The sequence below is a fragment of the Chinchilla lanigera genome, unplaced genomic scaffold (assembly GCF_000276665.1).
Source record: "Chinchilla lanigera isolate Chin_1 unplaced genomic scaffold, ChiLan1.0 scaffold00015, whole genome shotgun sequence".
In the NCBI taxonomy this organism is placed as follows: Eukaryota; Metazoa; Chordata; class Mammalia; order Rodentia; family Chinchillidae; genus Chinchilla; species Chinchilla lanigera.
The window spans coordinates 22,305,796-22,333,354 of NW_004955416.1; the positions used below are offsets into that span (position 1 = coordinate 22,305,796).

Here is a 27,559-nt window from a genome sequence, read left to right on the forward strand (position 1 = left end):
ACATCTTTTCTCCACTTCCTTCTTTCCTCTTTTGCTCCCTTTCTGTTGTTGTTTCCTTCTGAGCAATTTCTTTCCCTTTCACAATATCGCTACTTTGTTAGATCCCTCTTAGATCACATTATTTATTCCATACAAGTTTCTATAAACTTTATAAGTAGCTAAACAAATTTCAGGAAATCTAAAAATTTCGATGGGTGCTTCCACTGTCACTTGACTATTGGAAAATGGTTCATTATGTTGGAGTTTCACAAATTGCCCAGAGCTGTTATGTCACAAGGTCCCCAGATGGACAGCCCATGCTCCAGGCACCATTTGGTGTTTGCAGATGGAGGCTACCCTTTGAGGAGCCCATGGATCCTACTTGCGAGAAAAGTTCTAAGTAGTAGCTCACTTAGGGTGAGCTAAATTGAAAATATGGATGAGAAGGCCAGTAGAAGACTAGGAAGAAATCATCCTTCTGAAATTGCGAAACAAAGCAAAACAAACATCGATAGCTCCTAAAAGTGCACAGCACCGCCTATATAAGGAGGTTGGGCTGGGCTAACTGGACATGTGTATTTTCCTTTTCATGTTAGAGGGCAAAACTTGGCTTGGAACTGTGCTAGATTTGAACCTGCTACTAACTGAAGCAGCACCATTTTGCTGTACATCACAAAAGTTCTTTTGTTCTCATACGTGAGATTGAGCAGCACTACCTTCCACCTTTCATAAAGTTCATTATGGTTCTGAAGGGTTCAGTTACTTTTCAACACACACACATGGCTTAATGTGAGTACTTACCTGAGGTCCTAAAGGGACATAGAACCTGTGCAGAACCCCCAAATCACCACGAGCATTTTGATCTAAGTTCTGAAGATCAGGTCTGCTTCTTTATTTACTGACCCTCAAAAAGTCAAAACTTGTGGACTCTTTATAACAGTAGCTCACTTTTTTTCAACAAGGAGAAAAGATCCTAAATATGTTTTTAAATTAGTAATATATATATTATTCTGACCATAGAGGAATCCCTGTGAGGAATATATAATATATAAAAATTACAACCTGTCTTATGAAAGGAAATATAACATAGATTTTAGAGATGACAGAAGAATATTAGAGAGACAAATTAGTAGTGTGCATTATCTTCAATGTTAAAATAATGTAGGTGACTCGTATTATACAAATTGTTATACAGTCTCCCAATTTTAATTTCAGTAGTGATACTAAATTTATATTGCCCTGAAAAAAAATATATATATTCAGAAGTCTTTGAATGTATTATAAGTAGAACGAACACTATTTTACTATTCTGACCCCACAGGATAAGGAAAAAGTCGGGCTGGGGGATATAGCTCAGTGGCTTAAGTGTCTACCTGGCAAGCACAAGGTTGTGAGTTCGATCCCTGGTACTGAAAAAAAAAAATCAAATTCACACTTTTTATGTTTCTAAATACTGTCCGTATGGTGCAAGTTCATATATGTAGCTGAAGATCTGATAAATATTTATTGACTTGATTATGGAATGTTAAGATCTTCTGAGGAAAGTCATCAGATATAAAACACGAATATAATAGAAAAAGTGGTGATAATTTCTTCCCATGAACAATCCACTCTGAGAAAAACCTTTACTTAGACTTCTAGCTAAAAACAACCTGTGTTTCAGAAAAATTACATGCCTCAGTTTTATAACTTAATTAAATAGTTGAAAAAGATTTTTCTTACCAGCAATGCTCTTGTACTTGACAGTGGATTTTAAGTTCAAATTAGGAAGGGTAGTTTTTTTTTTAAAAAATATGTATTAATTTTCTAAGTATGTATGTATATGTAAGTTTCACACAAAGATGTGTACACACACACAGATACATATACTCACAAATATGCAGATAAATAGCCATAAAGCTAAGGGTGGACATTTATTTATGGACACAGGGTACCAATGTGTTATTGACTGAATAAAGCAGGTGAATAATACCGTATGGAAGCCATTTTGTGTTTGTGAATAATGTGTGTGTGTGTTTAAGTACATGAAGGGTAAGTACATATCAGCGTATTCATCTTTTATATGTACAGGAAAATTTTCTTTTTCTCCCTCATTCCCCTTTCTCCAACCTCTTCTCTTTCTCCCCACTTTCTCTCCCTTACCAAATCTTGATTTGATTTTCTGGTTTTTTATAATAGCCGTGGGTACTTATGTTTAAAAAAAGCAGAGAGGAGTATTTATAATTAGATTTGCATTGCATTTTTATGTGTACATTACAGTTCTTCTTGAGCCATTCATGGGATAATGCATATTTCTGTTTATGGCTCCCCTTACTGATAAGACATTTTTCCCCAGCATGTAGTGCAGTCCTCTAAAGGTGATCAATATGATACCAAGAGGAGAACAGCATGCTGAAACCCCATGGTTCTTGGTGATTCTCTCCTGCCGGTGGGCCTGTGTTGTCATATGTCCTCATCAAGCTCCTTGTTGTTTTCATTAAAATGTCTCCAAATTTCTCTGAAACTTTTATAAATGTTCCTAGGACTTCAGGTAGAGAAGTGCCCAATACTCGCGAGGATTTGGAAAAATGTTAATTTTTATATAGTTATTTACTTCTGTGACAGCAAAGATTATTTTAGCGAAACTGACTCAAATCACATGGAATCCCTGTGTGGAGTATATAACATACAAAAATTTAAATCTATCTTATGAAAAGAAATGTGATGTAAATGCTATACCTTTAGATATGGCAACCAAACAACATTATAGAGACATGTAAACAGTGTGCATTATCTCCGATGTTAGAATAATGCTGATGACTATTTAGTATTACATAAAATGTCATATAGTCTCCTACTTTTAATTGGAGTACGATGATACTAAAGATAGTAGCACTTACTGTGTAGCTCTCTAGGTGTACAGCTGGAGGCTACCATCACTGAATTTTGTTAGTTAATGTAGCACTCAAGATTATCCTTGGAGATGGGTAGTTTTCAATTTTCCATGTGAAGGTAGCGTGGGAGAAGAAAACTGAGTAAGTTGCACAAGGCCATGAACTTACCCAAAGGAAGGCTAGGGATTTCAATCTATGAAGTCCATAGAATTTCAGAGTTTATTCATTCATTAGGTATTTATAATCCACTATGTGTATTAGGTACAGCTGGGCATATCACTTAGCTTTCAGAGTCTTTGATTTGGAAGAGATTGATACTATATTCATAGATGCTCCAAGTAACATGTTTTCTATATAACAATGCAATTTCAATACAGCATGGGAAAGTTTTGGGCTGTTTATTGCTGTCTTTACGGTGATTCTCAGCATATTTCAACATTTTACTGTGTACTGTGAAATGTCCCAGCATCCCAACCAGCAGCTTTGCCCAGTGGTTATGACACTGCCCTTCCAGTCTGGAGATGGTCTCTTTTCTAGAACTTGATAGGTACTTAGAAGTGGGCTAGGTCTTCCCTTCAGTCTTCAATTCTGTTGCTATATTATCTTAGCTACCAGATTTCCTTGCTTTATCCTCTTTCTTCTTCACTTGAAATTATAAGCTGATGCCAGATTTACGGTTCTAAAGTTTGGTTCTGATCATTTAACTCTCCTACTAATGAGTGAACCTGAATTTCCTTCCCTCTTCATACTAAAATAATTCCAGATGGACTGAAGCCTTACTGAAAAAAAAAAAAAGAAAGAAAAAGGAAAAGCACAGAATCAGTGGACAGAAACATGGATCAATTAATTTAATATCCTGTAGTGAGAAAATTCCTTCTAAGGAAGATGGAAGATGTTAAACTGAGAAGCCATGAGTAAAATTTTGCTAAGTTTGAATAAATAAAAATGAAAATAACTTATTACCAGAAACAACATATCTAAGCAAATTAAGACAAGCTAGTGGCTGATTTCTGTAATGAAGGATTCATTCAAATGTGAAGGCAAAGACAAACCATGAGCCCATTGAAAAATAGCCACATGGCACACATGAAGATTTCTCTGACAGAGAAGTGCAAATACAGGTCATGAAACATGACAGATGTGGAAAAAGTAAAAGGTGGAGAAGCAAATGGAGAGCGAAATTTTTCACGTAGGGTTGGTGCAAAATAAATGTGTATAGGAGCTGGGGATTTAGCTCAGCGGCACAGTGCCTGCCTGGCAAGCACAAGGTGGTGAGTTCTATTCCCGGTACAGGAAAAAAACAGAAAACAAAACAAAACAAAACAAAAACAAAAACAAAATAAATGTGTATAATATCCACATTTATGGCCATGTGAAAAAAAACTGTACTTCTGGGGCAACTATAAATTCAATAAACATTAGAAAACAATATGACAATGTCGCTCAGAACCGCCAAGTCACAGATTAATTTGCACAATAGTTCCACTGTTGAAAATTTCATGTGAATGTAATTGCTTATGAACTCCAAAGTAGTTATGCAGGGATGTTTATTGCACTATTTGTATTAGTAAAATAATTAGTAGCTAGTTAGATAAATTGATAACACACAATGACAATTTCATTGAAAAGAAAACTGGATCTATATGATTTGAGGTAAATAGATTTTCAGTGACCTTTATTCATAAAAGTGTTAAATCCCTTTAAAATGATTCTTATATTTTTTTCCTCATAAAACACCCAATAAACTGTTTATGCTGAGTACTAAATTAGGCAGATGGGATTTAGGGAAGATTAAGAGGGTACAGACTTTACTTTTTATTTCATACCCTTTTAGATCTGTGTGCATGTATTAACTTTTGCTTAAAAAGAAAAATGCAGGGGAACAGGAAATAAAACACCTCCGTTTCTTACAGAATAATAAATAATCTCCTTATTGTATTATTTTAGGGCACTTTAGCCCTGATGGAAACCTGCCTGTTTAGTGTTGTTTTGGCTTACTTTTCTTCTTAATTTCTGGGTACATCACGACACTTCCTGGCGTAGCTCCCTTCCTTTCCACCTCCCTCTGAGCACTAGCGCCCTCTGCTGGGGTGACCTTGACATTGGACCCAAACTTATTCCAACGCCCATCTTTTTTTTTTTTTTTTGGACTGGGGATTGAATCCAGGGCCTTTTTATTGAGCTACATGCCCAACCCTTTGTATTTTATATTTTCAGACGAGGTTTCACTATGTTGCACAGGACTGGCTTTCAATCTGTGTTCCTCCTTCCTCAGCCTCTCAGAATGCTACGATTACAAGACTTGCCTTTAACTCACATCTTCTATTTCAGTCCCCACTGACACCAAAGCTAGGATTTAATTTTTCCCAATTATAAGCCGTCATAATCCCCTAACTTTTTTGAATCTGTAGGGACACTCTCCTCTGGGGTCTGGTGCTGCATTACGGGATGGCTACTTCCAGCAGATGCAGAAGATCCTAATGTGGGATTAGAGCACCTTGGTAATCCCAGAATGCCTAGCATAGAGCAAGGGTTGGAGGTGACCAGGGAGTGTTCAGGTGTGTTAGCATGCCTCACAGGTACAGCGTCAAGGGAGATGTGACCGTCTGTACTGCCCACGGCATGAGCAGAAACAAGAGCCATCATACATGGTTACTAGGACTAGGAATGGGACAGGAATTTAAAGCACCAGTGACTGTCTTTTAGTTCCCGTGGGCCCGCCCATTCATCCATAAATACCTTCAGGGAACTGGTTCAGGACTGGTTCAGGCACCAAAATCCACAAATGCTCAAGTGCCTTGTATACAATGGCATGTAACCCCTGCTACACCGTTTTACACAGTTTAAGTCACTTCTAGATTACTCATTATACCTAACACAATGTGTTATAGAAATAACCACTGCACTGCATTGTTTTAGGAATAATGAGAAGGCAAAAAGTTTGTTCAGTGCAGGACACTGATGCATTTTTTTCCACCTGTGGCTGGCTGAATCTGCAGTGCAGAACTATGAACACAGAAGGCCGTAGACGGTTAGAAGGGCAAGATACTCAGGCTTTGGATCCTCAACACTTTGGTGTCTGGGTCGGGGGTTCTGTGACTCCTTCAGGTCCACATGGCAGAACTGGGGGCAGCCCCAGGATTGAGACCCTGTCTCCGGGCTCCTGGCGTCCTTCTCCTTCAGTCTCTGGGACAAGAGGCTCATTGTGTACAAAGCTCTCAGCCCGCAAGGTTAAAGTCCACCCATTCAGGTGTCAGCTCATCATGTGGCTAATCTGGGAGTTGCTTTCCTGAGCCGCAGACCCCCTTTCAGAACCTGCCTAGTTGAGATGTCACTTCCCTGACAGTCAGGCATTTAGGCACAGACAGAGAATCACAATGTATTCCCTCCCTTTCTCGAATTTTCCCTAACAATTAACGCCACATAACTTGACACCCTCTTTTCCTTGTTTGGCTTTGTAAACCCTGGTCCTTTTTTCCTATTAATTCCAGACATTAATATTTTCTTTCATGCAACTGCCGCCATTCACCCGTGAAACAGTTTGAACATTATGTAGCTGTCAAGATGCCTGGGGATTACCCAGTATGCCTTGCCTGTGAGAAAGTGACACCACTGAGGCCGAGTTCTGAGATGTTTATTTTGAGAGTACGCTGACAAGCATGAAGGCCTGATCCCAGAGTGGCAATTTCATTTAATTAAAGGCCTCTTTTTATTATAGTTTTTCCTCACTTTATATATATATATATATATATATATATATATATATATATATATATATATACACCAGAGCAGTTGTTAAAGTCTGACTAGCCAGAGGTGTTCTCTCTTGCACTGGTAAGGGGAGGTGGGTAGGCAGATTGCTAGCTCACTACTGAGAATTCACTGGATGGCTGCGGGTGCATTGCATTTTACTGTCCTCTCCAGAACCGCTGCCTGACATGGGGTGAGGGGGTTGCGTTTGTGTCTCAAATGCTAGGCTTCTATTCCTACGTTGCCAAACTTAAAAGAGAGTATTGTGTATGTATATATGTCCATCTTTAACATTTAATTTTTTGTGTAAAATCAGGACCTTTGCGGTATCGTGATTCTGCATTATCAGAATTGTGCCTTAGTGAACCCATGAAGATGTTTTAAAGAATGCACACCCTCTTGCTCCACAGCGATGCTCCTTTCAGCTCAAATAATTAGGAAATCTATTGCATGCATTTTCAGTAATTTTTAATGCTAGAGCTGACTAGAGACCTAAGACAAGATTTGGGAAAATAAAATGATCGGAGTAATTAAGGACGGGTGTCAAGGGTTTGGTAAATATGTGTGGCAGAATGCGCTAATTGATTTTTGATAAAAGATAGACAATAGGAGTCAGGGAGATGGAGCTTTTGCAGATGGGGCGTGGATCTGAAGATGGAGCAGGGGTGGGGGGAAGAGGTGAAGGGGAAAGAAAATGAATGGAGACACGCTCAGGCCCTGACTCTCCGTGAGGATGGAGATCGCTATGTACTAATTCAAACGTGTGCTAATGGAACATTAATACTAATGAAAAAACATGTACTAATTTAGAAATTAAAAAGCAACATCCTAGGGTGACGTTAATATCAAAATTCATTTGAGTGAGCATTCTGAGAGCCTATCTGGGGCGCTGTCTGAGGCATTTGGGATGGATGGGTAAACAAGCGACTCTTAGTCTTTGTTACCTAACGGTAGCTCTGCTTCAAATTAACTATGACATCACTCCCCAAATTGAATTATTTTGGTAGCATCATCAAGCAGCCTCCTAGATGGCCCTTTTTATTGAGTATTTCCAGGTACTCACGAGCGAGTGTATCCCTGGCACCGTGAGATGGTACACACACATGCATGTACCCACGGGCTTCATATAGAATTATGCACTACCTTTGGAGGTATCTTATTTGGAGGTGGGGAGAGCGTCTCAATTGATCTGAAAAATGTGGAGGAGGATCTACCATCAGTACTTCTTTTCGCTTTGGGCACAATACTGTTGGGACATTATTCATTCCTGTTGGCGTCTGTTTCACAGCTCCCCAGGAGGAGCCCGGCAGGCCACTGGTGTCAGGGCTAAGGCCAGCCGAGGGCCTGGTGGATGTGGAGTTCGGCTGACCCCAGCGAAACAATGTACACAGCCTTTGTGCAGGTGCAGGGGCAGCAGAGAACCACAGCTCTGTCGATTTAATCGCTACGCCCCCCAGTTCCAGTCTGAATCCCAGCACCCCATCTTTTGAGCTAATGGCTCTAGAGGTGGATTTACTTATTATCATTATATTTTAAAGTACAGAGTTCTGTTGGCTCAGCCATCTGGCTAAATGCCTGAAAGTGGTTTCTTTCCCTTTTCATGGACTCTGCTGTCCCCAGGAGGGGTGGGCTTCTCCCCAGGACTCCTGACACTGATGTGATTTCTTGAATTTTTGTGGGTTGGAGAGAGGTGACATATCTACAATGCAACCAAACAGAAAAAAGCTCGAGGAGTCCATTTATATTCTACTACTGAAGGCAAAAAGGAATTAGACATCTACCCCCAAATTCTTTTATTTCTCGCTCTCCCTCCTCGACTCCTGGGGCCTTCATCTTTGCACAGCAAGACATTTGTTTTGGCTGGGCTCAGTGAACGGCTTTGAGGCCGGGAAGGTGGAGGCAATCTTATTTAATGGGGAGCAGAGGCTTGTATGTGGACTTCAAACTTCTGTCTTGTTCTCTTTTTCTTTTAAAGGCACCAGTGATCCCTATGTGAAATTTAAGCTGAATGGGAAGACGCTGTACAAAAGTAAAGTCATATATAAGAACTTGAACCCAGTCTGGGATGAAATAGTTGTGTTGCCAATACAAAGTCTTGATCAAAAGCTACGTGTGAAGGTAATCACAGATAGCTTTAAACTCTGCTTTTTTATTACAATTATTTATTTCTCCTCAGTTTCTCTCATGCCCTCTTAAAAAATGCACTTGCCACAATTGGTTCTTTTATTATTTTCAAGGACTCGGTTATCAATATTAGTCGTATAGAAGGAATTCTTTAGTACAATTAAAACTGTATGTCTCAAGTCAATGCAATATGCTCTGTAGAAAAATAAGAATGAAAATATTTCTACTGACTGTATTTAAACTTACTGAATGTGAAAGAATTATTACCAGTAGCACGGTGGTGACATGTACTAAAGCCTTTCTCATTAAGAATAACTTTATACTTAATAGAGCTTCAAGCTACTGGTGTAAGCATCAATTGCTCTAACATCTGGGTTAAAACTGCATGAGATGAGTGCAGAATGGGATTGCTGTAGAATATTTAACAAATTTCTATTTAATTGGCAGATCTGCTCACCGTGGAAAAATACTAAAGTTTAATGAGAGACCATTTAAACTACAGAAAGCGGTCCACTGTGCATAATGTTTTAAATCATATGAGTCCTGCCTTATAAGTATTTTCTGTTATTGTTTTGGCCCATAATATGCAAAATGATTGGATAATTTTGTTCTATGTGTAGGCTTGGCTAAGCTTCTCTTTAACTGTACCTGCAAATTATTATAAGGTCAGAAAATTTCCAAACATTTGTATTTGTTAGTAATTCGATAAATGGGTTTGGTTTACCTTATATATGTGTGTAACTGGCCTCTGAACTTCTTGTAGGTGTATGATCGAGATTTAACCACATCTGATTTCATGGGTTCTGCATTTGTCATTCTCAGTGATCTTGAGCTGAACAGGTATTATATTTTTACCTTTCAGTTGTTATTAATGAATTTTAGAGAAATCTCAAGATGTTAATTGGTTCTTCTTAAGCTCAAATAACAAAACAACCCGAATGAATGAAAGAGTATTTTAAATTGTTATTATACCTGCATATATTTATGATTTTTTATCTTTAGCTGCTAAATAGATTATTGAGACATTGCCTTTTGTCATGTATTCCAAAGTGTCTATTGGCTTTTACACTTCCATTTGCTAATATTCAGGTTCATTAACCTAACATAAAACAAATATTTACATTTTATTTGGATGGTAGGGGAGGCAGATGAGTTAACCAACTGTTGAATTAAATAATACCATACAATTTCTCTGCTCTGCATATGGTTGGTTCATTTTCACTAAATTTGGTGCCTTTTTAGCATTGTGTCTAATCTTTATCCAGAGAGAGACTTCTACCAGAAACTCCTCACACACTTAAGACCACACAGTACTGTGAAGTGCTAAAATTATTTGCTGCTTGTTTTTTTCTTGCAGAACAACTGAACACATTTTAAAATTGGAGGATCCAAACAGTTTAGAAGAGGACATGGGAGTGATTGTGTTAAATTTGAACCTGGTAGTAAAACTAGGTGATTTCAAGAGGCATGTAAGTGGAACACTTTCCTTCTTTGTTAAGTAAGCTCTTTGTTGTGATTGTCCTTTGAATATTAATCTAGCACACAAATGCTATTTGTATAATCATTCTTTTGGAAGAAATATTATTTGATAGACTTAGAGGTTACTTATCTGTAATTATATTCATCCTCTCTTTTGAAACACTAGAAAGAAAATCCATTGAGAAATTGTCTCTCTTTTGGCTAAGGATATGGTTAGTGCTGCTATTATTCAAACTTGTTTGCTGTGGAAGGTTTGCTTATAACAGATTATTTGATATGCACATTCCCTAAGTGTTAAAATTTCTATTTAGTAGTTTTTAAGTCTCAGATGAACTAAGTATTATTCAGTTATGAAAAGCAGTTTTGAGGATTTAATTATTGAATTGCATGTTATTAATGTGGTCAAGTGTACATTTTAACCATTGTGATTTCTTTTTTATCTCCCTTTTAAAAATGTTTAGCTACTAAGTTTTCCATTGGAAATGCTTTTGGGAAGATACGAATTTTAATGTACTCTGAGCTCTTACATGGATATTTCTAGTTAATATACTACCTGCAAGCATATTTATAGCATCAGCAAAACATTCAACTTTGTCCTGATATGACTGAAGTGGTTCTTATGTACAAATATGTTGCTATCAGTCATCTCATGTTATATTCAGGAATTATACATTATAATTCCAAGTATTCAGAAAAGGAATCCATCTTTAATTTTAACTTACTTGAAAGGCATTTTTAAAGCCAACTGATATACTGGGGAAAGAATAAAGTGTGTTACAACTTAGTGTGTGTGAGATCTAGTAGGAAAAGCTTTAAACTTTATAAATTAAGCTTCTGATAATGTTCCCTGAATACAAGGAAAGCAGACAAGTAGAATATTCTTCATTTTGGCATCATGAATCTAACATATTTCTGATGAAAATAATGCCTGAATTACTAATAAATTCACAGAAGCTAACTTAAAGAAATACAAACACTGGACTGTAATGTTTCAGTTCACAGAGGACTGATGAAATATTTGTTTTTTAAATTTCAAATCCTTATGAGAATTTACTTCTTGGAAACAACAGAATAAAACTCATTTACTTTTAAGAAAAAGTGGCACTGTTCACACTGGTCGCCTCTGTAAAAGCAGTATTTCAAGGTGAAAATGCCTTAAATAGATGTTGAAAGTAAACCCGTATTTTCCTATCCCATATAGCGCAGGAGGGCTATTCTTCAACTTCCCCTTAGTCTTGACAGTACTGCTACTGCATCGACAATTCTGCTTTCACTGTCAGTATATACAGAGCTGGATACCAGGGTAAAATTATATATATTGTAAACTATCATTTGCCATGTGGTTGAGCAATTATCAGCCAATGTAGTCTCAAAATTTCTTATGTATTTAAATGGCATCTGTGAAGTTGGAAGCTTTCCCCATGAGAATACATGCACACTTAAATGACTATTCTTGTGAATTTTTAAAAGTGTATTGGATCTTGTTTAGCAGTCATACTGGCCCTTAAAATATGCTCAAATATTAAATTTGGAGTTTTAAAGTAATGGTGTTTTAGTTTCAAATTATTTCAAATTGCAGGGCATTTAATACTAGAAGAAACAGTGATTTATTTTTGTTAATCATTTCATATATTTTCAAAGTTCAATCAGTACTCACAGTCCTCGTTTTATTTAGTTTGCCTCTTTTTCATTTGACTCCCCAATTCCTGTATTGAAGAGTTTTTCAGACCGTTTATTCAAGTGCCTTTTCATTCTTGGTTAGTCTGCCAGTTGTATAGTGTACAAGATGCTTGTTTTATATTTTCATGAAGATGTTATACAGAAAACCCTGCCTGCTCTCATTTTCTCAGACTGGTCATTTTTTATATACTTGATCAAATTACAACCAAAGAATAATTAATTGAAGAGCCATTTATTCTGGGCCATATGTGGTTATTCAACTTACAGTGTATATCATGAGTCCTTTGGGTATGATAGATGTGTCAAAGCATTTGTTCTTTTTATGGAGTTTAAAGTACTCTTTAAAGGCATTTTTATATCAAATTCTGAAGTAGGACTAGCACTTGGAACTGGAGAAGAGAGATTATTTGATTAGGATGATTTGTTTATGAATGACCATTTTAATTTAATCTCTGAAGGAAAAGTTTTAGTTTGAACTCTCTCAGTTTTGTACCCATTTTACTTCCATCATCACTGAGGCAAGTGTTATTTGCTGCTATGGAAGCAAACTGACAAAAATCTTCTGTGCAGAATTTCTCTGAATTTACTCTCAATCCCATGGATTTGTAGGATATAATCAGAATATAAGGCACTGGCTAGAAAGACGACAAACATGCATGTTGTTTTTCCTGGAGAAAAATAAGGTTGTAATTAAAATTATGAGTTTGAATCCCAGTTCCACCAGTCATCTGGTCAGGTCAAATTCACAGAATTATTTAACATCTCTTAGCTACAATTTCATCATGTGTGAAGTTCGGATAGAAACAGTGTCTTCCTCACTCAGTCATGAAAATTGAGATCAAATGTGGTGCTTGGTATGGAGTAGAGATAGTCAATATATGGGAGTGCATAGCTCTGCATAAGTATACGGTACTAGTCATTTTCCATGAAATCTCTGCTTTATTTATCTCTTATGATTGTTATGAAACTCAAATTACTTTTATATACATTAAAGGGCCCCAAGTACTGCTATACACCTCCAAGATGATAGTTCATTTCAGTGGTTTAATTGGGTGGAAGTATTTGGCACTATGAAAAGCAAATCCTAGAAAAAAATCTAATACCCTGGTTATAGTATTCATAAGTGTAAATTGTAGGGTGAATGTTGAGGTCACCATTTCCCTAGGGGAACTATTATCAATGAAGAATATTTTCAGATAATTTCTGTCCCAATGTTTCCAGTTACTGGTCAATGGAGTGTAAGTGGATTTCCCCTGAAGGCTATTTATTTTTTGGTTTCTAATTTATTGGGAGGTCATACTGGCAAAGCAGATAAGTCATTTTCTTAAAGATTATTATTTTTTTTTGTTGTTAAGCATAGTATTAAATGTGGACTGCTCAAGTGGGTTCACAATTGAGTTGTAATCTCCCAAATTTATATAAGTTTTAACAGCCAGTTAGCTGGTTAGCCAGAGTAAACCTTGGAGGGACTGGAGAGTACAGGAGTAATGAGAGGGCTTTGCTCAGAGAATTTTAATTGTAGAAGAAATTCAGCATCAATGCCTGATGAAGGAGAGACCAGAGGAGAGCAGAGGAGAAGTTGCTTGCTGTTCACAATTTTTTTCTTCCTTTCTCAGAGCAAAAACATATTTTTCTTAACTGGGCAATAACAATTTAGATTTTGTTCTATTTTTTGAATACTGGGTATTGAAAATTTAACCTAGGAAAGTACATGGAATTCTTAAACTATAGAAACCTAATCATGAACCCACAGTGGTCATGAAGAGCATTAACATTTCCATAACACTATCTAAATATTCCAAATAGTAGAAAATTGGCATTCTAGTTTTCTTACGTATAAAATTAAAATATTTCAAGGTCGTTGTAAAAAGTGGGTATACTACTAGGGATTGGACAGTATTCATCTGTTCTTGCCTTTATATTCTAAATACTTTGGAAAAACTAACATCCACATACACGTGATTTTGTTTCTATTTTCTTGTTTAAACGTGCTTTTTTGGTCACTTCAGCATTTGAGTGTCATCTGAATATAATTTGTACCATAGCACATGATATAATATGTTTTTTTTAACGAGTCCATTTCTCTCTTTCATTTTTCCATTTTCACTGTTCAACGGACACAATCAATAGCGTTGGTCAAATCGGAAGCACTTAAGTGCTAGCAAGGTAAATGCATTTGTTTTTTTTTTTAGATTACTTGGCTAAAACTTCATCTTTGTAGCAAAACCAAATGTTTACATAATTGATATTTTCCAACCTTTACTTATAATGACTTTCTATAACAAATAAAGGAATAACTTTAAAATTTCATTAAAGAAGGGCATGACCAGATGTTTGAACCGAACATGTTTGAGAGGTGATATTTTACACATACCATCCATGTTAGAATTTTACAGTGCATTAAGCTTGGATTATTTAAAGAGTAGCATGGTTAGCTTTAGTCCTTAGGAATTCATTTGCTATTAGATGGAAAATACCATTAGTGTTATATTAACAATACAAAGACTGAGGAGAATATATGTCTTCTTTTTAATCTTCTGAAAAGGGGTATTTATAATTTTTTTATTTGCTTAGAATTCTTTAAAGATTTCATGCAGTACTGGTGAGTTTCTATATGGTTAGCATATAGCTTAATCAATTAAACTGGTGTCTATATAAAAGTACAAGTATACCAAGGTTGGAGTGTTTTCTTACTTTAATAATTTACCTAGTTATTATACAATCAAGTCAGAACTTAGGTGACTAAATGTGAAAGAAATTCTAGAAATAAACAAAACCCAGAAAGATTTATAGCTTAATATAGCAGCTATGTTGTTGTAAAAGAGAAATAACCAACAAAAATGATATAAAATAATGTACTGTTTCAGGCTACGTGTCCAGTTAGGTTTCTGATTGGTGTGTGGTGTATGTGTGGAGTGCATAAGCAGCCCCTGTGTAGCATGTATACTGTGTACAAGCTAACACATATGTATATATGTATGTCCAATGCTAATTTTTAACCTTGTTATACTTCCAGTTGCCTGTTTTTCTGTAAAATGAGGAATTTCAAACTGGCTAAACTTCCAGCTGATAAATTTTGTGACATGTACGTGTGAGGGTGTGAGTTTGAATTAAAATCTCTTGCTTTTGGAAGTCCAAAGGCACCAAAGTTCTAATGCATACCTGCTAAAACGTATATGCTTTGCATTTTGAACACTTTTAAAAATAACTATGAAAAGGTAATTTGTTACCATACAAGTTCACTTGGTTCCTGAGACAGTGGTTCTTTGTAGAAACAGAATTAAAAGAGGATAAATAATAGTATGCTCCTGTTTCAAAAATTCCTCCAGCTTTTGCTTTATTCCTTTATAGTCACTAGAGGGTAGAAGAACATCATCTCTCACCACAGAAGGGAGTGCATCCCTTGCTCTCCGATATTAAGAGTTTCTGTAACCACCCAAAGCAGTAAAGTTTCCCAGAATGCTTTGGTGAAACCTGACAAAGCAGTATTTTCTCGTTTATTGATTCTGCGGCTGCACTAAAACCCTGGTACTGTACATCAATAACCGTCTTTATTTAGGGAGCTTCGGTCTGTGGAAGAGCACTGGCAGTTTGTGGAAGAACATAAAGGCGAGAAAGAAAAATTGTGAGCTTGGGGAATATTGGAGTCTAGGGAGGATAGCAGAGGTTATGGAAGAATGGCCAGAGAGGTAGAAAAAATGTTGACGGCTTGGATAAAGACATCAAAAATATGAAGGAAACAGAGGATCCGGAGAGCTGTATTTAGTGCTATATATATATCTCAGAGTTGTGTCTTGGAACTGAGATGCCGCTGGCCCCAGTCATGGTAGTTTCTAGAATTTTAACTTCAGTGTACTGAACTCAGGAATGTTATATTTGCTTAGTAATGTTCACCAAATGCTATCTTGGTCTCATTTGTTACCTTCAAGTGCTATCTTGGTGAAGACTTTTCATAACTGTGTTACATTTTTTGCTTCTGAGAACATGCAGTTATATAGAGCAAAATGAGATAACTTCTCATTGGGCTTATGAAAAATAAAATCACATGGAAACTCCAGAGAGACTTTGATGAACACTCTGCAAAAGTGGTTAAAATACCCTGCGCACCTCATCTTTTGGTATTTTTAAACTGGAAGTTTCAATTTAGCATTTTTATATTGTATTTAATATTATGTTTGGCACACTTAGCTATGAGTAGCAAAATTTTACGAGTTCTAATGTAATATATTACCTACAAAATGCCATTAACTTTCTGCTTCAGTCTGATTCTTATAATAATAATTTTATTTACAAAATTACTTCTTTTCCTTTTACGTTTATCGTTTTGTATCATCCCAAATATTCCTGAATGGCAGAATTTTTATGGTCTTCTAAACTATTTCCTTTCTATTTCCCCTATACTTCAATATAGCAAATACACAGAGATTGCCTTTAAAACTTAGTTCATAACCAAAGCCTTTAAAAATAAGCATTTTAATGAGAATCAGGCATGTGATTTCGTGGAGGCCAGATTAACACCTTATTATCTTTATATATTTGTTACCCATAATCTTTAGTGGGACTTGGTCTGTTTCTAAACCTTACTTCTTTTTATTGTAATCTTTCTAACAGCTGTAGAAATGAAAATGAACAGAAGTTGCTTCTCATAGCAGTCTGATGCGGGAAGGAAAAAACAGTTATAAAAATGGAATTATGAAACCACTGATTGTATTCAGGAATTTGCATGCATCACACACACACACACACACACACACACACACACACACACACACACACACACTCCTGCCATCACTTGGGTCTTCAGAGGTGCTATCTGTGTACACAATGGCTTCTTCAATGTTTGCTGAGATGAGTCCATCCCACGGCAGAGTCCCTCTTCTCTTCTGACCAGCTGTTCTACACATTTCTATGTCAGCAATCTAAGAGAACAGACATGACTTATATTAGCGTTACTTTTTTGTGTGTATGAAAGTATTTGAGTAGTGGTGCCAATTTTTGGCCTATTTGGTTTGATATATATATATATATTTAAAATTTCAGTTTCTGTATGTTACTGCAGAGGCTGACCTTAGTACACTATGTTTCTAGGGCTCTAGATCAAAGCCGGTTGGCTTCCAACTGGCTTCATACAGGGAGAGGAATTAGCTCAGGCTAGTTTCATGTGGAAAAACTTAAATTGAAAGAGGACAGTTAAAGAAATTAGAAGAAAGCTCGATCATTCATCCATCCACCACCCTCCTGCTGCTACCATCTGTCTGTTTATCCATTTATCTCTCTGTCTGTCCATTCATCAATCAACCCATTGATCTATCCATCCATCCACCTATCCATCCATCCATCCATCCATCCATCCATCCATCCATCCATCCATCTAGCTATCTGTCTGTCTCTCTTCCTGTCTGTCTGTCTGTCTCTCATCTTTGGTGAACTGATGTATGGCCAGAAGCCGAGTGACAACCAAAGAGTTTTATGATTGCTATGTCTAGTAAAATAGGTTGAGTCAGAAAAGGAACTGGTCAATGAGGAATAGATATCTGACCACATATTTCCAGATGAGTACCTTTCTCACAGCACCTCTTTCAGTAATGGAACTCTCGAATCTTACTTCTGTGTAGTTCCAGGAAGTAGTGTAGGAAAAACCCTTTTGCAAGAGGAGGTATGGGCCATATGTGGAAATAAAGGGCGGACATTGTTCATGGAAAGCTTCCTAATGAAAAGAGTGATTTCTGTTTGTTTTTCATTTTCACATATTCTTAATTTAAATGTCTTCTCATAGAAACACTGTTTATCTTTTTATTTTCTTGGTTAAACTCAAAGACTTGGAGAATTGTATACTTTAACAGTAGCATATGAGGCTTGATAGAAAAACACAATGAATATTTAAAATAAATCTATTTTGCTTTAGCAAGAGGTGCATTTCTAATTCCCCTCAAACTACTCCCCCTCACTTCAGACACATTTATCCCATCATTCTTGCCACTTTCTGAAGCAGTTCTGGCAGTCCTCTTTTGTGTCTTTACTTACTTCTCTTGGCTACCTCAATGTCCTTAATAGTTTCAAAACATTTAACTTTCATGGTCATTTTGGCTTTGGAGAAGAGTCAGAATTTGCATGGTGGCAGATCTGGTGAATAATGTGGATCAGACCACACAGTCTTGCCCCAAATCTCTCACTGAGCATAAAGTCTTGCCTTATAGTGAGAATACTGTCCTTGACTACGAAGATAAAGTAGAGGCATCAGAATAAATGAACTGGGGGGAGACTTGAGAACTGGAGTTCTGGGGTACTCAGAGGTGCAGGGAGAGCCTTGTCCTGCCCTGTAGATGGGTAGGTGGGTGAATGCTTGGCATAGGAGAGCATTCAGGGAAGATAGGAAGGACTAATACCAAATAAAGACAACTAACTGAGTGGAGCCATGGTATTATAAGTAATGCGGAAAAGGTAATGTTCTAAACTACTTGCTACAGGGCACCAAACAATTTGTTTTCAAAGTATGTTCCCTGGACTGGCCACAGCTGAAAATTGTTAGAAATGAAACTTACTGACTCTTATCTTAGACTTCTTGAGTCAAGAACTCTGGAAAAATGGCCAGGCATAGTGATATATGTCTGTAATCCTTTCACTGTGGGAGGCTGAGGCAGGAGGATCAAAAGTTTGAGCTCAGCCAGGGCAATTTAGTGATTTAGCAATTCCCTGTCTCAAAATTAAAAAATAACGCTAGGTGTGATTGTGGACAAGAAGATTGCAAGTTCAAGCCCAGCCTTGGCAACTTAGTGATTTAGCAAGAGCCTGTCTCAAAAGATAAAATCAGACAATAGAACAGGGAATTCTGAAGACATAGGTCAGTGTGGAGGCCCTGGAGTCAATCCTCAGTATTGCAAAATAAAACAGAGGCAAAAATAAATAAATAAATAAATAAACACCCTGCGAAAGACCCGACAGTCTTTTGCCCTTCAGGTGGTTCCGAAGCCCATTCATATTTGAGAACCGTGGGCTTGGACTAAAGAATGCAGTGGGATGCTGGCAAGAGTAGAGACAGAAGCAAGGGCTGGCCTTGTGGGTCAGGAGCTGTGGCTGCTGTAGGGATTCGGGCTGGGGTCAGGGTGTGACAAGGCGATTGCCAGGGTGCGAAATATTACAATCCACTTGGGCTCAGGTGTCAGCCCTGTGCTTCCTGTAGCCTGACAGTGAGCCAGCTGCCCCATGGTTTCTCTTTCTTTCTGTTCAGGACATGAGTGCTTTTGTCGTCTTTTAAGTGAAGGAGAGAGGTGGACACACAGAACTGAGACGTAAAGGCCAGCAGGGTGACACAAAACCTCAGAAATGTTAGACAGCAAACACCTCTGCATGTGAGCACGGCATCTGCATTTCGGAGAAGTCAGGGCAAAAGCTTCACCTTGCTGAATCACACAGATTTCGTCTTTCCCTTCAGTTTTTAACAGTAGGAAATAGATTAGAAATATTTTCCTGTTGCTGTGCTCTAAGAGTCACTGGGTATTCATAGTTGTTATCTATTTATTTAATATTTTCCTAATCTAATAATGGTTTTAAGGGGAAAACTTGAATGGTGATACCCTTACAATTTAAAATAGTAAACTTAATATATAGCTTTTATAGCTAATGTCTTTGTATACGTAGATTATTCATATCCTTGGAATGGTGATAGAGTTTTCATCTACAAATATAAATCTTATCTTCCATGTACGCACACATGTGGAAAATTTAAAACGGTTTCTTTTTATCTTTCTGCAAAAAAAAAAAAAAATTGTATAGTGCTGGGGAATTTATGCCTACAGGATCCTCTTCAGATGATGTAAATAAGCTGCTGAGAAGGACCTCGTCGGGGAGCCTGTTCCTGGATGTGTGGATCTTGTCCTGTCCTCCTATAAAAGCTGTTGACACAAAGCAGTAGTTTTACATGTTGAAAAGGCTTAAAAGGAATATTTCAGTGAAATCTTTTATAGACCGAATGTTTTCCCTTCGCTTTCAAAGCAATGGTCAACATACCTGGAATCTTGTTTTAGTATTCATTTTTGTTTTTTCTTACCAAGTCAGTTATTTTTTTTAAATATGCATGCATTTGTTTTTATTGACTCCCAATTGTACCATGAGGACTTAGGAAAATTATTTAATGAGAGTTAAAATAGGATGCAGTAGCAGCATAGGAATACTGAGGTTCCCATACTTCTATCACCGAAAGGATATATAAAGTGCCCATAGAGTGTTTGGCACCTTCCTGAAGAACCCTGTCACTCTTATTTCTCACTGTCTACCCTGTTTGGTTGGCAGGGGCGTGTTCTGTGCAAGGCAGTAATTTGCTTATGGCTCTGTGGTATTGGTCAGCAGACTTAGTTCTGGAGTGTGATAGGGCTGAGTGAGACCTTGCTATTGTTGGCTGCGGGCTGTAGCCTGAGTCCTTACTCTCCCTATCCTTCAACATGTACCTTTGCTCCTAACCTCCCTGCTTCACTCTTTCTGGTCAAACACAGACAGGAAGCACTGAGCTGATGTCGCCCTCATCTCTGGGTTTCTATTACAACCCCACTGAGAGATGCATTCTGAGAATCCACTTGGCCGTCTCCCCAACATGCCTTTTGGCACAAATCCTCAAATAATGTATGCCACCAAGCTACAGTCCATTCCTAGGCCCCAGGAATCCAATACTAAATCATAAATGTCTAAGGATTCAAAAGTGAATCTCTTCTACCTAGCTGAAGTAGAAGAAGCTCTGTAAAATATACTTTCCATTTCACTCCCTGTCTTCCCATCCTGCTTTGAGTATGGGAACATCGTGACCCAGGAATAAGATAATATTTTCAGAATTATTTCATTTGTATGAAAACCAGCATGTTTATGAGCTGAATACAATAGTTTCTTTCCACTATGAATAACTAACAAACTTGTATGTGGAAATCACTTTTTCTGCGGTAGAACAATGGGTATGGATCTAATTGGGTGGGGACCTGAGAGGAAGACAGAGCAGATGAATGAATCAACATAGAAATAGTAAAAGGTTCTGATCCTTAGGGAGGAAGGAGGGAAATAACAAACCCTGTTGTGCTATATTTTATCAGTTATGTCTGCTGAGGAATTAGGGTCAGGACCCAGAACTTTGCTGTATCTCCTGGTGTTTGTTTCAGTTCAGCGGTTGGGGGGGGTTTCTCCTTTGATGGGTCATTTCCTTCTCTCCTTTCACATTCCAGGCTGCATTAAGATGTCAAATTTCACTTATAGGTGGGGGCACAGACACAAAAACCTGAGCCATTCAGCTAACTGAGGGAGTGCAGAAGAGTGGATTTATTGTGCAGAGAAAGGGAGTGTTTGAAGTACAAAAAAAAAATTTTGCTGGGCAGGCTTTGCAAGAGCACACATCCTATGGCCTGCCTGCCCCAGCCACAGGGCCTGAGCCTGCCTCTCAAAGGTGGACGGGAAATGTTAAAGTAATTAAGAAACTTCTGTCAGGCACACACGCACCCAGATTATGCGGCAGGCACATGAAACTTTATTTTAGGGATAAGCTTATGAAAGTGTTTGCAGAAATGTTTAGGGTGAGCTAGGTAGAATAAAGTTCTTGGACTCTTCTATCTGTGAGCTCTGCAGTAAGTACTTCGCTCCTCCTACCCTGCCTTTAGAAAGGAGGAGAAAAAAAAAAGTTGGACAGCAAAAAGTAAGTCCATCAGATCAAACATGACTGCGTTAAACACTAAAATGTTCAAAGTCCGACTGAGATAGATAAAGGCTTTGATGGAAAGTGGATATTTCCCAGGGACATTACAAGCAATAATCCAGATGTTATGGTGTAAGGCAACGAGCGTCCATGGGTAGATCAGGAGCTCCAGCCAAGCCGCGCCTGATACCGGCCTCAGCTTTGCCCTCCCATGCTGTTCTGCCATATGGAACCTATCTCTGGGCCCCCTTAATAACCAGCTTTGGATTCCATTTTCACAGAGCTCATAGAGCTAAGTGGAGCTGTTTTATGGACAAGTTAGATAGAAGCCTTTCCAAGATAAACATCCAATTTGAAATTAGGACATACCAAGCTGCAAAATTATTTTAGGGCATATTTCATGGAAGTGCTGCCATTTTTCTTAGGCAATTGCCAGACTGTAGGATGCCCTTTGATCCTCTGTGGACATTACTCCCTTCTTTATAAAAAGGATTTTGAAATAGTTGCCGTGTTTAGGGAGGAATATATCTGTCGGAGCTTTGAAGCATGGCCGTGGGACAGTTCATGCTTTAGCTTATTGGTTGGCAAGTCAAACTTTTAAGAAGAAAAGAAAGCAAAACAGGGATTTGTAGCAGGATCTATGAATCAAAATCTCATTTTCGTTGGAAAGGTAGAGGTTTTGAGCTCATGTACTTAATGAGCTATGAAATAAATTAAGTACATTCTACATCTGTGTACACATCCAAGGATGAATGCAAACGTACATGTGTGTATATTATGATGTTTTAAACAAATACAGAGCTCCTTCATTTTATGATTTCATAAACATTCATTATTAAATATATTCTATCTGCGATCTAGCTCCTATTCTTTCATAGAAGTTAAAGAATTACTCATGTCTGCTTTGAGATGGATTTCAAAGTCATTTCTTTCCCTACTCACCTTCCCAGCTTTGTGTCAGCACCTGTAAAATCTGTGTGTGTGTGTGTGTGTGTGTGTGTGAGAGTGTGCTTGCTTACCCCTGCACGCAGGAGGAAGATTAGGAGAAAAGTTGAAAGGATACCCAGTTTGGGCGTAACATTCCTTAAAAGTATTTTGTTTAAAGTTGTCATAAAATGATCCACGAAACACCTGGTAAGGCATTGTTGGATTGTTTATAGAGTGATAGAGTGACGTGGGCTGGTGAGGTAAGCTGTGTAATTACCGCGGCCCTGACACGCTATTTGTTGTGATGAATTGTGACCGACTGGGATCCAAGCAAGTTGCTGTGTAAATGATCTCGAAGACATTATGAGCAGATGACAGGAATGAATAGAGAATGTGAGAAATCCATTGCTTTGCTGTGGTTCTCGGCACCATTTACCTTCGTTAGCCCATTTATTTCTCCTTTAAATAAAAAATTCTCTGCTTGTACCACTTCCCTTACTAAACAGAGAACATAAATGGGCTCTTCCAACGAAACACAGAATGTGGGTTAGGTGGGGACCCTCACTGAAGCAGAGTAACCTGGGAAAAATGTCACTGCGACCACCGGGCTTGTGACTGTGCACAGGGTATTTGATGATTTTAAGACAAATTACGGGGGCTGGGGATTTAGCTCAGCGGCAAAAGCGCCTGCCTGGCAAGTGCAAGGTCGTGAGTTCGGTTCCCAGTACCGGAGAAAACCAAAAAAAAAAAAAAAAAAAAAAATAGTTTTAAGACAAATTACGGTTAATTTTGTTAAGAGTGATCATGCATGATGGTTGTATAAAAGTAAATATGGCTTTGCTTTAAAACACTCCAGCCAGAAAAAAAAAAAGATGAAGGCAGAGCGGAAATTAAAATATTGGCAAATACTGGCAAAATATTCAATCTGATGAATGAGTATATAGTGATTTACTATTCTATTTGTGCTCTTCACCCTTTTGTATGTTTAAACATTTATATGATGGCAATTAAAAAATATCATGACCATCATGTTTATCAGCTAATCATAGAGGATATTTGTCGTTTTTTCTTTATTGTCTTTAAGGTGCATATGAGTGCTTAGAAGTCATATAATTTAAAAAGAAAAATACTACGTTAACAGGTATGGAGTCCCTCCAGGTCCCAGGTGCCGTGAGATGCATTCTGTACATTCTCCTCCCATCAGGCACCATCATAGCTGGCTTGCTTGATATGCAAAGCTCCTGTGACCGGCCAGGCCATTACAAGCCACACATGGAATTTGAATCTTACAGTGATATAGGATTTGTTAGTGGTGGTCTGAGGAATAAGGGAAGTAGGGACAGAGCCAAATGTGATACATAAATTCAAGGTCATTATTTCTAAATGCTCAGAAGTATTTTGCCTTATTCTTATATCTCTGTTTCCCAGAATGCCTTTCTTCCCTTCCTACTATTAAAATAGCCAGAGGCCCAAGTTTAAGGATTCCTAGCAAAGAGAGCTTCTGGATGGGACTGGAGATCATTGCCAAAGTGAAGTATTGGTTAAACTCATCCTGTGCTATATTGTTATGAGCCCAAAGCTTCAGAACTAAACCACATAATTGCGGGCTTGCAAAAGCCATGAAGAATAACACTTCTCACCAGGCAGGGAGGGATTTTACAGTCAAACCCTGAAAGCTGGGATTCCTATGATCACCAGAATCCCTCTCAAGAAGTACCAATGAGTTCACATGTCGTCTTTATTTTTTCCTCTAGTCCTCTTTGATACGCAACCTACGGCTCTCAGAGTCCTTGAAAAAGAATCAGCTCTGGAATGGGATTATAAGTATAACTTTGTTGGAAGGGAAGAATGTCTCAGGAGGAAATATGACCGAGATGTTTGTTCAGTTAAAACTGGGAGATCAGAGGTACAAAAGTAAGGTAAGTTTTGTCAATGCTATAAAGAGGATAATATATTGCAGAATTAAAAATAATTAAAAACTGCTTTGTTCTCTAAATTTTACAGGAATAGAAATAATTTAATTTTAGCTGTCCTAACTAAAGAACTTCCCAGAAAACAAAATAATGATATAGTGGCAGTCAGTTAATATTGGAGCTGCTTTGATTGCTTAGAGTACTATATTTTAATATGGTAAGTCAGAGCTAGAGAAAGCTCATTAAATCATAGGTTACAACACATGATTTATTTTTGTCCTGGAAACAAGCAAAGTATGTTTCATAGAATGTGGGAAAAGGATAACTTGAAAACCATACAAAAAATAAAATAGCATACTACTTGTTATGCTATGTGTAAAATACACGAGATAGCTGAAAACATTTTCAAAATTATATACTCTTTTCTCTCTCTCATTTAATAGTCTTTACACCAAAAATAGTTTTCTATTGTTGCAAATTTTGCGTGATTTATAAAAAAATATATCTAAAGTATTAACACTGAAAGTAACAACATTTTGACTGTTTTTAAAATGAGCCGTCTTATTCTGCAAATCTAAGTTCCATTTAATTTTTAATCTTAGTAAATTTGGTGTGGATTCTATTTCAAAGCCATCGTCTCCGAACCATGCAAATTAATTTGTTTTACATAACTGTCAGACAGGAATATTGCCTATGTTTTATGAATTGGAAGAGCCAGGCTACTTGAAAGTTTTGTCACTTGCCAAAAGCCACATAGAAAAAAAAAATCAGTGGCAGATTTTGAAAATAGACACGAGAATATTTGCAACGCATTCTCCTCAGCATCTAGTTCATAGCAGATACACAGAGTATGGAAAATTCTTAGGGAGGCAAAGGGGTATCTGTTTTGTACAATTTTCAATGAAAAAATCAAATATTGCACGTCCTTTACTCTGCAAAAAGGAGTTGGAGGCTGAAGAACAGTTTACAAGAAATATGAAAAATTTAGGGTGATTTATGTCAGAAATATGCACATAATCATTTTAAGCAGTTAGATGTAGGCTGTACCTCATAGGGAGCATATCTGAGGTGACAGCATTCTCTGCTAAGATTCCTGTAGCCGGCCATCATCAAGATGAGGATTTATGGAAAAATGATTTAACGTTAGGAACATTTAACCCTTTTGAGTAAGGTGAAGTGTAGAGTTAGTCCAATACCTACTACAGTCCACCTTGGGGAATATTACTTGTAATTTGTAGCTCTAGTTGGTCTTTTCATTTTCCTAGCTTCAAAATCTGGGATCTGATATGTTAAGCCTGATATAAAAGATGCTTAAGTGATTTTAGGTGATGTAGGCTATAGCAGATACCTGAGAAGCACATGTGTTTTCTCATGCAGGAAGAGGGCCATATCTGTAAAGCCCACCCTCAGTGTCCAATGGCACATTGCTTATGAGCACACTGATGCTCTGTAAATGAAAGTGGAAATCCTCCCGATCAACTAAACATGGACACAGTCTGAGGTTACTCTTAGGGAACACAGTAGCACTTGTGGGGGATTCAAACCACTCGTTAATTTTTAAGTGTTGCTTAAGTGGATTTCCTAGTCTTACTTCCACTTTAGTGTCTGGATTCAGTAATTTTGCATGTAAAAAATAAGGTAAAATTTAGGGTTTATTTAGGGTTCATTTAATAGATCTGACAAATGTTAAGACCCCAGTCTGTTAATTTATATAGTTTTAAGCAAGCAGTGTGTGTATATGCCAGCAAAAAATGTTACTTGAGTTTGATTAACCAATTAGTGTTATCTTCTGTAAGAAAGAACAATCGCAAACTATTTATATATGTTAGCTATATATACATATGTTTTTATGGCTTATTACAGTATTCTTTTTCACTTAGTGGGTAAATCATTGAATTTGGGGGCCTTCAAAATGAGTAGTGATCCTTACCTAATTCCTGAAACCTTAAGGCTCCTCCTATTCCAAAAACTTAACTTACTAAGAGGCAAAGCCCGGGGCTGGGGATTTAGCTCAGCAGCACAGTGCCTGCCTGGCAAGCGTAAGGCTGTGAGTTCGATTCTCAGTACCGGGAAAAAAAAAAAAAAAAAAAAAAAAAAAAAGAGGCAAAGCCCATCATTATGACCGCCTGCCATTTAGAAATGAAATTAATGTATAGTTGCAATAGCCATGAGTGCCATTTTAAGAAAATAAATATTATAACTGCATGTTTTCTAGACACTGTGTAAGAGTGCAAATCCGCAGTGGCAGGAACAGTTTGACTTTCACTACTTCTCTGACAGGATGGGCATTTTGGACATTGAAGTATGGGGAAAGGACGGCAAAAAGCACGAGGAGCGCCTGGGCACGTGAGTCCTCTCTGCTTCTCCTTGGTGGAAGTTTATGTGTGCGTCAGGCTGGGTCTCAGCCAAGCTTCTATCATTTTGGGTTGAGGGAATAATCTGTGTCACACTCATGGAGCCTGCAGTAAGCCAGACAGCCACTCTTAACTGGAGGAAGCTTCTGCTTTTTAATTGGTAAATGTCATTCAGTATTTGCAAACAATATTTTTTTAAAAAAAGAAGTCCAAGGCACCCCTCAGTGTCCAAGGAGGATCACTTCTGGATCCTTCCAGAAACAAAAACCCTAAGAGGCTCAAGTCCTTTACATAGAAGGATAAGATTTGCACACAACCTGCTTACATTCCCTTGGGTCCTTTAAATCAACTTGAGTATTTTTAATACTTCATATAAACTAAATGCTATATAAATAGTTGTCCTTTTGTGTTGCTGAGGGAATAATGATCCCCAAAATACCTATAAAAATGTTTTTGAACCAAGGCTGGTCGAGTCTGTGAATGTAGAAACTGTGTATTCAGAGACTAACTGTAATTTGTATTAAGAATTTTCTAAAGAAAGATAAGAGGCCATCTTAGGGTGTTTTGGTTTTATTTGTTTAAATTGCCAATACTATAGTTTGGTTTTGCTCCATAGTGAAATATCATAATTTAATAAAAGTATAAGACTAGATGTTTCCCATATTGAAAACTTTTTCATATCCCTGTTGTAATTTGTAGCAAACTCTAATGGAATCTATTGAAGCCAAACCCATCATCTTTAACTCTTCTCTACTTTGGCCCCTCAGAGGTAAACTGAGGTATTCAACCATATGTAATGAGCAACATAAGTGT

The 27,559-nt window shown here is 37.5% G+C and overlaps 1 protein-coding gene across 1 annotated transcript in view; it reads left to right on the forward strand.

Annotated features, from left to right (window-relative positions):
* Mctp2 (multiple C2 domains, transmembrane 2) overlaps positions 1–27,559 on the forward strand; it is a 233,957-nt gene that overhangs the window by 87,470 nt on the left and 118,928 nt on the right. The window contains exons 5-10 of the mRNA XM_005381603.2: positions 8,578–8,720; positions 9,490–9,566; positions 10,084–10,195; positions 14,016–14,051; positions 24,234–24,398; positions 26,608–26,738. Coding sequence (XP_005381660.1) covers positions 8,578–8,720; positions 9,490–9,566; positions 10,084–10,195; positions 14,016–14,051; positions 24,234–24,398; positions 26,608–26,738 — 664 coding nt within the window. The remainder of the gene's footprint in view (positions 1–8,577; positions 8,721–9,489; positions 9,567–10,083; positions 10,196–14,015; positions 14,052–24,233; positions 24,399–26,607; positions 26,739–27,559) is intronic.